We start from the raw sequence: 12,087 nt of genomic DNA on the forward strand, positions 1-12,087 counted from the left end.
GAGTGATAGTTGTTCAAACATATGGGAATGCTATGACACACTTCCCAAAACCCCCCAAAGTCTCCAGAGTTTCTGTTTTAGCTTGAAGATATAACTTCATCACACTCAATATTAATACTTTTGCCTGCCACATTACACAGTTTAACCCTATCCCTAGATTAATTTGAGAACATCTTACTGCAAAACACTAAGTTCAATATTATTTGCATGCCCATAATTAATATTTGGTGAACTAGAAAGAGAATAACAGCAAAAAGAAAGTCTCTTCCGGTAAATGTCTAAGAACAGTCTAAGACTCTTCACGGGTTTTTTAATGGCACATTGTTTCCTAAAAAGAAACCAAATATGATAGGGAAAACAGTCTGCTGCAGCATTTATGCAAAAGCTTTAGGAATTTGCCCCAGAGAGATACTGAATGTACTAAAGTACAGTACTAAAGAACTGTTGGAGGTTTTAAATTGCAAATATGAGTGTATATATTTGGTTTTATATCTTCTTAAAAAGCTGTCTACAGTCAGCTCATGCTGGGGCTAACATATCCTGGATCTTCAGCATGGTGGCACTGCAGGTAGCATTACTGCCTCATAGCTCCATGTTCTCCCCATGTCTGTGTGTTTACTCATTTTCCTCCCGACACTGAAACATGCTGCTAGGTGGACTGATTATTATAAATTGCCGCTAGGTGTGAATGAGTGTGTGAAAGTGTGTGTGTGTGTGCATGCATTTTGATGGCTTGACATCCCAATCAGGGCATATTTCCACATCAGGGCAAATTTGTGCTGTGTTGCCAGAATAGGCTCTGGATTTCACATGACCCTGTTCAGGATGAAGTGGTTACTGAAGATGAATCTCCTGGTACTAAACAGAATTCATGTTTAATTGTAGAAATCAACTACACTGGGAGAGGTCATGACTAAGATAATTACTGTGAGAACTAAAGGTGTGTACAGGTAGAACGGCACATGGAAAAGAAAGAGTTTAAATGAGTTTATCACCAGGTTTGTGAAGATATTTTAACCTAGCAATGCTTTGAGCATGTTAAAATGACCACATGTAAGTGCATTTGTAACATACACTGATCAGACATAACATTATCACCACCTGCCTAATATTGTTTTGGTCCCCCTTTTGCTGCCAAAATAGCCCTGACCCTTCATGCACTGTGTATTCTGACACCTTTCTATGAGAACCAGCATTAACTTCTTCAGCAATTTGAGCAACAGTAGCTCGTCTGTTGGATCAGATCACACGGGCCAGCCTTTACTCTTCAATAAGCCTTCGCCGTCCATGACCCTGTCACCGGTTCACCACTGTTCCTTCCTTGGACCACTTTTGATAGATACTGACCACTGCAGACCGGGAACACCCCACAAGAGCTGCAGTTTTGGAGATGCTCTGATCCAGTCGTCTAGCCATCACAATTTGTCCCTTGTCAAACTCGCTCAAATCCTTACGCTTGCCCATTTTTCCTGCTTCTAACACATCACCTTTGAGGACAAAATCTTCACTTGCTGCCTAATATATCCCACCCACTAACAGATGCCATGATAAGGAGATCATCAGTGTTAATCACATCACCTCTCAGTGCTCATAATGTTATGCCTGATCAGTGTATAAGAGTCCCTGAACCACAGACTACATCAACATTGCACCACTAAATGTGGTCCTCATTGTAATTTCACACAGACAGAGAGAGAGAGAGAGAGAGAGAGAGAGAGAGAGAGAGAGCGCGCGAGAGAGCGCTGATGAAGGTTACCAATAATTGTGCTCACAATTCAGCCAAAATTTCTAGGGTGCAAACTTCCACACCTTCCTGACACAGCTATCAGCAGGCTGCATGGAGGGAGAATGGAGGAAGACCTGTTTGGTGTGTTTATTCTGTGAAACAAAGACACTGGATAGGCTTGTTTGGGATCGAGAACTACTTCAAACTGAAGTAGGGCTATCAGCACCCTCCACCCTGTAACAAGTTTCTATTCTCTAAACACGTGGAACCAGAATTCCGCCTTTAGAATGCCTGACTCGATCCTATTGAGTGAAGACAGAGGGGCGGGGCTCCGGGATCCGTCGGCCATTTACCTTTAGTAAGAGCAACGACTTCTTTTACATGTTAGGTAACGTGATGGTAGAGGGGGGGGGGGGCGTGGTCATGATCACCCGCGATCCGGCTCGTCAGTGTTCTGTCCAATCACGAATGGAGACGTGATCGGTTTCTATTACGCGGAGGGAGTGGTTGCCGTGACAACGCCGCGCCCCTTCGACATCTTTCAGGAAATGAATGTGAAGAAATAAGGAAAGCAGGAACTCGAGCCACTTTGAAGGCGGACGAAAGAGTTGCTGCTGAAGGGGGAAGTTTGGCTTGAATGTTACGGAGACCGCCGCAAGTACAAGAAGAAGAAGAAGAAGAAGAAGAAGAAGAAGATGCTCATTAAGGAGTTGTAAGTAATGATACTCGAACATGATGAAAAGATGAAGGTAACAGTAAGGTTAGCCAGCTGTGTGAGGAAAATGATGGGTGGCGTCGAGCTTGAACTTGACTTCTACCTGCTTCACCTGCTTCAGCCCTGTCTCTAATGTAGGATCTGGTCTATTTACATGTTAGATTTTTTTCTCCCCCTCTAATAAAGCATGGCGATGACGATGAAGCAGTTGTCACCGTTGTCCATTTCTCCTGTGGAACTTAGTCAGGTTATAACTGCTAACATTACAGCTGCCTAGCTAGCTCGCCATTTTACTCTAACCCCATTTCACACCGAAATGAATCACTGCACTGGGCTGGCTAAAATGCACCAGCAGTTTGACATGATGCCTGAATATAAATATAACCTTATAATTAGAGATTTTCAAAGAATAAGTGTACGCAATGACAATGTGTTTGTTTAAAACATTTTATCGACTCTGAACAATGAGGTTAAATCGTTGTTTTTTTGTTTTTTTGTTTTTAAATCGTAAACTGCTGTGAGAATCCTCGCAGCTATTTTATTTTTATTTTATTTTATTCTATTTTACCACGCTGTACGAACCTGACGGTCACGTGCCGCCGACCTGTTAAGTCACGCGCTCACGTCACGGCTCGTGCGCTTCGTTCACACAGCGCGCGAGACCCTTTTAAGCGTTTACACTGCATGATTAGAGTGGATCGAAATCTCGGTTTCAAAACGCTGACACAGCTTGGGAACGTTTTGGAAAAACACAAGCAAAAATCCACTTTATTCTCCTAAAAAAAAAAAAAAAAAAAGGAGCATAAAGGTCTTTATTCATATCTGTCCTTTTATGTCACTCAGGTTTTTCCAGAATATTTAATTAGCTGTTAAGGCTAAGACTGGTTTTAAACACACAGTTCATCACAGTGCAAGTTTAGCTGCATTCATTTCCAATGCATAGATTAACCTCTAAATTCATAGATGAAACTCTGTTTTTCCTGACTATCTTGGTACTGAAACTGTTTTGTGTCTTCCAGCCGGGTTGTTCTTCCCATTTCGGTTGAAGAGGTAAGTGTGACTTCTCATATAGATCTATATGTTGTTGTTGTTGTTGTTGTTGTTGTTTTGCTGAAAACAGTAGAGCAGGATTCCTGCTGACCCTGTGACTAAGTTTTCCCGGTCTACACAGACTCTGGGAAGTTCCTCTATGGGATATACAGTACTAAGCCAAGCTTATTATAACCGTCTGGTTTGTGCTCTGTGTGCACTTTAGCTTTAGTCTGATGTATTGCATGCTGTACAATACAACAGACTAAAGTCAGTGTTATCTAATCAGTAGTTTAAAAAAAAAAAAACATCAAAAAAAAAACCACGGCTTATCGGGATTTAATCAATACTAACCCTGTTCTAGTACTTTGTGTCCTTCGTTCTTTTCCCCATTGGCTGTATAAGCAAACTATACCTTGTTTCAGCTATCTACTATAAAACAATGTTTTAAGAAATATAATGATATTAATTATGCTTACACAAAGCCAAAATGGCTCATAACTACACAAGCAAACATTCAGTTAACATGTAAGGAAAGGAAGTTTTATAACCCTATATGTTTTTTTGTTGCTGACATACACTATATTGCAATATGTTTTGGGACACCATTGAATTCATGTGTTTTTCAGGGGTTGGGCTCGGCCCCTTAGTTCTTTAGGAACTCTTAATGCTTCAGCATACCGAGACATTGTGGACAATTTCATGCTGCCAACTTTATGGGAACAGTTTGGGGATGGTGACTTCATGTTCCAACATGGCCAGTCAAGTTCCTCCACACCAAACTTGCTCATCCATGTCTTTATGGAGCTTGTTTTGTGCACTGGTGTACAGTCATGCTGGAACAGGAAGGGGTCATCCCCAAACTGTTCTCATAACTGTCCGAAACATCTGAAGCATTAAGACTTCCTTTCACTGGAACTAAGCGGCTGATCCCAACCCCTGAAATACAACACCTGAATTTAATGATTTGGAGGGGTGTCCCAAAACTTTTGCCAAAAACAGTTATATGTTTTGCCTTGGTTGTGAGGAATAACTCCTCTCAATGCTGTGTGTTAGATAATCACTGACATTATTCAGTAAATAAATAAAATTTTTCCTTAAGCTGTCAGTGTTTCAACCCACACACGTTATGTATGTACTGTGTGAATGTGGAAGGAACTGTGTTGTCTCTGCTGCTCTGCAGTACCAGGTGGCCCAGCTCTACTCAGTGGCTGAAGCCAGTAAGAACGAGACTGGAGGAGGAGAAGGAGTGGAGGTACTGAAGAATGAGCCCTATTCGAAGGAGGATGGAGAGAAGGGGCAGTACACGCATAAGATCTACCACTTGCAGAGGTATGCACATCACCATCAAGACTATGCGAACATGGATTCTTTAAACATATTGGTTGTAGTTAGTCAGTGCTTTACTCTGTTTCTCACGGCTTTCATTCTCTCTCACTGTCTCCTGCAGTAAAGTACCAGGCTTTGTGCGGATGCTGGCACCGGCATCGGCTCTGAAAGTCCATGAGAAGGCCTGGAATGCTTACCCATACTGTCGCACAAGTACGTCTCACGGGTCACATTTAAGCATGACAGTTTAGCAATTCACAAATGGTGACAGATATCTGCACTCAGTTTGTGTCTACACCGATCAGGCATAATATTATAACCACTCACAGGTGAAGTGAATAAGACTATCTCCTATTCATGGCACCTGTTAGTGGGTGGGATATATTAGGCAGCAAGTGAACATTTTGTCCTCAAAGTTGATGTGTTAGAAGCAGGAAAAATGGGCAAGAGTAAGGATTTGAGTGAGTTTGACAAGGGCCAAATTGTGATGGCTAGACCACTGGATCTTGTGGGGTGTTCCTGGTCTGCAGCGGTCAGTATCTATCAAAAGTGGTCCAAGGAAGGAACAGTGGTGAACCGGAGGTAGGGTCATAAGCGGCCAAGGCTTACTGATGCACATGGGGGGCGAAGGCTGGACCATGTGGTCTGATCCAACAGATGAGCTACTGTTGCTCAAATTACTGAAGAAGTTAATGCTGGTTCTGATAGAAAGGTGTCAGAATACACAGTGCATGATGGGTCAGGGCTGTTTTGGCATAAAAAGGGGGACCCACACAATATTAGGCAGGTGGTCGTAATGTTATGCCTGATCAGTGTATGTTACAAATGCACTTATATGTGGTCATTTTAACATGCTCAAAGCATTGCTGGGTTAAAATATCTTCACAAACCTGGTGCTAAACTCATTTTATCTGTTTCTTTTCCATGTGCTGTTCTTCCTGTACGCACCTTTTAGTTCTCACAGTAAGTATCTGAGTCATGACCTCTCCCAAGGTAGTTGATTTCTACAAATAAACATGTCCGTCATATTTGCATGTAATTTCTTTTCTTGAAGCTAAATGAATACTTTTCACTTGTAGGTTTATGTAAAATGCTGCTGCTAATAAACTTAAGTTATAAAAAATTAACTAGAATTGAGGGACTTTTAAATGCTGATGAATGAATGGTTAGAAATATTCTTTAATATTGTTTTCTCTCTTCCCTGTAGAATGAGTACATGAAGGACAATTTTATGATCATGATTGAGACGTGGCACAAGCCTGACTTCGGTGACCAAGAAAATGTAAGTGAAAATCTCTTTTTAATGAAGCTAAATATATCTGGACCAATGCACATAAACCATAAAACCATGACCTTTAACTTGTCCATTTATATGGAGTGTTGAATCTTGTTAAAAAAAAAAAAAAAAAAAAAGGTCAGTTCCTTAGTGTTCCTGATCTTGAATGTCATTTGTACAGGTACATAAGCTTGATCCAGACGTATGGAAGAAGACTGAGGTTGTTTACATTGATATTGCTGACAGGAGTCAGGTAGAAGACAAGGTGAGCAAATCATGTGGAATGTCTTTATCTCCTATAACAGACTTTCCAGGATTTCACAATTTTTTTGACCTTAGACATTCACAGAAAATCAGGCAAACTTTGCGATTTTTGCAGGAGCCGTCAATGTTTAAAAATGACTCCAAATATCCTGCAGATTTGCTCATCATCATAACGCACATTCAGCCGAATCCCTCTTTGGTTCACGTGGGTCAAACACATGTACAGCTATCCTAGAATGTATTTACATACGTGTCGTCAGTGGTAGTATCCTGAAAGAAGAATCCTGCGTTTGCAGTTACGTCAATTTACGTGGCTTTCCACAAAAGGAGCACAAAAGAGGTTCACAAAAAAAACCTTTTTTTCCACTCTGTGAAATCATGGAGGTACTGATGTACAGAATACTGAAAAAGTTAGCTATTTTCCCGTTTAGCAAAAGCTTCATCTTTTATTCCATCAAGGCCTTTTTCATATTATTCAAAATAATTGCTGATCAAGTGGTGAGAACAGGTCTTATGCCATCACAATTCATCCTGCATATACAGAGCCATCCATTTTCCAAAGACGTGTTACTGTACATCATTACTATGTTTGAAATAAAGCCTTAACCACAGATGTATGCCCGTATCTCCAACTGTGACTCAGAAATATCATATAACAAATAGGTAATATCTTGTATGTAAATTTTGGCCTGAAAAACACCCTAGTGTAGTCATGCTTTTTTTTTCCCCCCTCCACTTGGCTAATCTGCATGAAGTCTCCCCTTTTTTGCATATGAAAATCAGTTACACATTACAGTGTGTGAAAGGTTGGAAGACTGGACAAGAAGGAATATAGACGGTCACTAACCGTGTTTATTGCCGTTGTTTTGAAATGATCATAGTGCCTGATAATCCTTCTCATTTTCAGTAGGAAACAGAGCAAGTCAGCGGAACAAATTGCTAAACAATGTCGTGAAATTTAATAGCACTACTTTTTACCCGAAAGTCAGCTCTTTTTTTTTTTTTCTCCCCCCATATCTACAAACTAGGACTACAAACCTGAGGAGGATCCAGCCACTTTCAAGTCAACGAAGACCGGAAGAGGACCTTTAGGACCTCAGTGGCGAGTGTGTACAACTCAAATGGCTGTGTCTGTTTCCAGCTATTCTGTCTTTAGATATTCACATCCACAGTGCTGCATCCAAGCTAACATCTTTTCCCCTTGTGTCTAATCCTAATGTAGAAAGAGCTTCCTCAGAAGACTGACTGTCCTCACATGTGTGCCTATAAACTTGTCACTGTCAAGTTTAAGTGGTTTGGTTTGCAAAACAAAGTGGAAGGCTTCATCCACAAGGTATGAGTCTGGATTAATGATGTACATGCCGGCATTTTTTAAATTTTTTTTGTACATTGCATGACTGCTGTTTATCGGTCTCGGACAGAAAAATATGTTTTTGTTTTTGGAATTGGATTGTTTAGGTGATTGTTTCACATACAGGATTATATTGCACCATATATACATTTATCTGAAAAATTAACCATTTCCTCTCTTTTCTTTTTCTCTGCTCTGGATTCTAGCAAGAGAAGCGTTTGTTTACCAACTTCCACAGGCAGCTCTTCTGCTGGATAGACAGGTGGATTGACCTGACAATGGACGACATTCGACGGATGGAAGAGGAGACACAAAAGGAACTTGATAAGGTGCATTATGTTTCAATGGCTTTTAACTGATGGACATTTGATACATGGATGCCTTTTGTTTTACACAGGGGAAAAAAAAGGATGATATATTCTTAGCAAAGCTTGTTTATAATAAAGCTGTATGTTTCTGTAAGAAAACAATTTTAAAATCCAACTTGTGTTGTGTTTGCTAACGTTTAGGTTTCGGTGTTTCTATAAATGATTAAAAAAGTGCGTCATCAGAGTCCGTGTTACCTGTTAGACTGATCAAATGGATGTTTTGCCAATTTCTAGAGTCGTTTTCGCAACTAAATCTCTTATTTTCTTCTTCTTTAGATGCGAGAAAAGGACCCAGTAAAAGGGATGTCTGCCTCAGATGAGTAAAGGCCCTGCAGCTGGCACTCTGTGAGTATAGTGAGGCTTCTAATTACTGGTATGGGGGAGAGTAATTGCTGCTGAGCACTAGATCACTGGCAGACAGACATCTTAACTGCTCTTGGTCATCATTAGTCCGCTACTGATGGTGTGGTTATGCTGTCAGTGTCTGTTTATTGGAGATTCCAGAAGGGAGACACCACAATGTCTGCATGACTGATCCTGATTATATGGATTATGTCAGATATGTTAATACAGCACAAAGATCACTTTCTTTTCTTTTTTTTTTTTTTTTTTTTACTTTCGACTTTGTGTACAATGGACAGCACAGGTCAGGCAAATGATAATAGGAGGTGCCTGCTTGCTTACGCAGATGGAAATTGGAGAGGGAGTCTGCGCAGTAGAGGAGAGAGGTGTGGCATCAGTGACACGTCTACATTCACTGAAGCGTCACAAAAGTGACTTCACTTATTAATGACTTGCGCAGGTCTTTTGTGTATCACCGGGTGTGACAGATCAGCATGCACACAGTCCAGTGCGATGAAACAAACAACAAAACATTATAAATTGTGGCATATAGTAGAGGCTATGTACCAATTGTTTTCTGTGTTATTAATGTTTTATTTGTAGTTTTCATTGTTCAATTTGTTTAGTTTTCTGGAGAGGATGCTTATGGCACAGAAAATGACTTCTGTAGGATGCACTACCTCTCTCTCATTGATTAGTAGAGTTAAAGCAGAGGGGCAGTGGTGGCTCAAGTGGTTAAGGCTCTGGGTTGTTGACCGGAAGATTGGGTTCGAGCCCCGGCACCGCCAAGTTGCCACTCTTGGGCCCTTGAGCAAGGCCCTTAACCCTCTCAGCTCCAGGGACGCTGTATCATGGCTGACCCTGCGCTCTGACCCCAACCTCCAAGGATGGGATATGCAAAGAAAGATTTTCACTGTGCTGTAATGTATATGTGACAAATAAAGGCTATTTCTAAAGGTTTAATAATTCCTTAAACTTGATCAACTTCTAGGACAGAGTCTGAATCAAGCTGGAATCTATTAGGATGCACCCAGAATCCAAAACTGGCTTTTTACGCAACAGAATACAAATCTCTCTCCATTCTGACCATTTCACTCCACTTCCTATAGGAAAAGTCAGAGCAAGACTTAGCATAAATTTTCATATGACGGCCAAGAAAACATCTCTCCCAAGTCAGCCATGGTAACTGCAATGCTAAATGAGTCAAGCTCTAATCCAAAGCAGACTATGTTGTATTTTTAATCCTGTCAAAAGTAGTAAAATGCTTGGTGGTAAATGAATTGACTTGTGAGCTTTGGCCATTTTGTTTTATCAAAGGTGTAGAGTGATCTAATCATGTTTCATGATCATGTTTTATAGCAGAACAAAACGTGACTCTTTTATCAGCATGATCAACCTTCCAGCTGTCAGTCAGCCATGAATAGGTAAATAGCATTAAATACACATTTAGTGACAAGAACAATATAAATGCTCATTAATGTGAAGAGGACAGAATATAACTGCTGAATATCTTCAGTAGGGTAAAATGAGTTTGGGTGTTGGAGCTGGCACCAGTGACTAATGTCTTGGGGTGGGGTTGAAATTGTTTAGCAGCAAACCACTAAAGGCCTGAGACACTCTGAGACTGGTGTGGATTTCACTTTTCAGCACTTCTCATTGTCGATCTTATATGCGGCCACATTCTTACCACAAGAAGTGATTTGTTTTATTTGTGGTCTCATGAAATACAGAAGCCTCATTGCTTGTATCTATCCATGCAAACTATTGGAGAATAAGAAAATGGTAACCAAACATTTGCGTAGAACCTACGTACTAGGCTACGTGGCTGAAAGTAGAGATCTAGTAGAGCGTGTAGTATATGTTAAAAGATATTGGGTAGTTATTAGGGATGGTTGGAAGAGATGGTGTGCTTCCAAATGGCATATTTTATATTATTTATACATTTAATATTCAAATATCCTTGTTTTTAATGCCTGTTAGTGTCCTAGGGCATTTTCTTTTAGTAGCTTCAAGCATAATTCTTCTGCATATGGTTCAGGAGTATTTTAACTGGTCATGTACGTGTATAACTTTGTCTCTCTGTTTTTGTGTTTTAGCTATTGCCCAGTGAGCAGCAGTATTGTTCGTGTCCCAGGCGGTGCTCGAGAGGATGCCCTTCCTCTTGATCCACTCCATTATGGTGCCTCCCTCAAGTCCTTCTCCCACAAACACAGAGCTCCTATACCACCATAAAAACCTCCTATAACTGATTTCTACACTAATATATGTAATTCTAATACTGATTATTCATGTTTATTTTTAAGGTTTACTGCTTTTATTTTAAATATATATTTCATCACCACTGGCATCCCTCTCCCCCACATTTTTATTGAACTGGCAGACAACTAGGTTTTTTTTCTCATTTTCTTTTTTTTAATTTTTAATAATAATAAATTATTATTATTATTATTATTATTATTCCCTTGACAATTTGTATCAGCACTGACACCACCATTGTAACACTGTTCTTACACTTGGTTTCTTTAGTTTACCTTTATTCACTCCTTTCAGCCCCACTGTTGTGTGCTCCTAAGCTGCCTTAGGGGTGACAAAGTCGGTTATCGTGTGTGTGTGTGTGTGTGTGTGTGTGTGTGTGTGTAGGAGGTGTCAAGCTAATACTTGATCCTGATGACGTGACCCACCACTTTTTACACATCCGAAAATGGTCGTTGTAAGCAGTATGGTGTAATTGTGTTTACATGAGGTAACCTCAACCTGATTGAATTATGCATCCTGGGTTTAAGGGAATGAGGTTATTTAGCACTAAACGTGGCTTCGTCTTCATTGTCACGGTCAGTGCTGCACTCATTTTGAATTTGGTCTGAATGTTTAGAGTTGTCTACTTTGCCTCGATTTTTAATCCGGGGCACGTAAACTAGGTTATTTATTCACCGGGTATTTTTACAGTTTGTCAAACTTTCTGGGATTATGAAACACTGTGTAGGGCTGACGTTTTTCTACTCTTCTGGAAATTCTATCATGATTTGAAATGGATCAATAAAATGACAGACTTATATTTGTATTGTTTTGTTTTCATGGGTGTGTTGCTGTATTTAAAACGGTGTTGATGTCCGTATCCGACTAGCTTGTTATACAGAACAGTACACACAAACAGAATTTTTGGCAGGTGAATTAACTTTCTCAAATATGATGAATCATAACTACAATTAATGTAAATTTATTCTAATGATAAAGCTTTACCAAATATGTTTTTAATAAAGTCAAATGTCAGTTATTGGCACTGCTAGTCATTCTTGGGAACAAAATGTAACCCTGCATTTTTTTCCCCCTCTTACTTATATTTATGTTTATGCCACTGGGTGTTTAGAGGTTGTCCATGCAGGATTATTGTTCGTGTGATATCTCAACAATGAGCCTTTAAACATTTGTAGGCTTTATACAGAATCATTACTGTAACCAACAGATGAACTGATTAGATTTTGGAATTGGTCACCATCACAGTAAGGTCAAAAGTTGTTTAACTTTCCTGTTTGAAGTTTATTTTGTGGGTATTTATGCATACAACTTTAACAACAAGGACTATACTTTTTAGCATTCCTGTATGTCGTTGGCACGAGGTCCTACTGATTAGGAATTCTGAATATTTAGGAATCCTTGAGCAGGTATGTCATCTTTGACTCCCTGCTT

General features: G+C 40.0%; 1 protein-coding gene across 1 annotated transcript; it reads left to right on the plus strand.

Moving 5' to 3' along the window:
- The first annotated feature begins 2,274 nt into the window (after positions 1-2,274).
- pitpnaa (phosphatidylinositol transfer protein, alpha a) lies at positions 2,275-11,453 on the plus strand. Its single transcript, XM_058413162.1, has 12 exons — positions 2,275-2,438; positions 3,461-3,491; positions 4,654-4,802; positions 4,921-5,012; positions 5,755-5,762; positions 6,007-6,081; positions 6,257-6,340; positions 7,368-7,445; positions 7,562-7,672; positions 7,897-8,019; positions 8,335-8,403; positions 10,497-11,453. Exons 1-11 carry the CDS (start codon positions 2,422-2,424, stop codon positions 8,380-8,382), a joined length of 816 nt encoding a protein of 271 aa, XP_058269145.1. The 5' UTR covers positions 2,275-2,421; the 3' UTR covers positions 8,383-8,403; positions 10,497-11,453.
- The last annotated feature ends 634 nt before the right edge of the window (positions 11,454-12,087 follow it).

This window comes from Hemibagrus wyckioides, linkage group LG17 (assembly GCF_019097595.1).
Source record: "Hemibagrus wyckioides isolate EC202008001 linkage group LG17, SWU_Hwy_1.0, whole genome shotgun sequence".
Lineage (NCBI taxonomy): Eukaryota > Metazoa > Chordata > Actinopteri > Siluriformes > Bagridae > Hemibagrus > Hemibagrus wyckioides.

Bases quoted from the DNA above. Each gene is read 5' to 3' on its own strand.
- pitpnaa (XM_058413162.1), top strand. The intron at 4,803-4,920 runs GTATGCACATCA...TGTCTCCTGCAG, and splicing joins AAGATCTACCACTTGCAGAG to TAAAGTACCAGGCTTTGTGC. The intron at 7,673-7,896 runs GTATGAGTCTGG...TCTGGATTCTAG, and splicing joins TGGAAGGCTTCATCCACAAG to CAAGAGAAGCGTTTGTTTAC.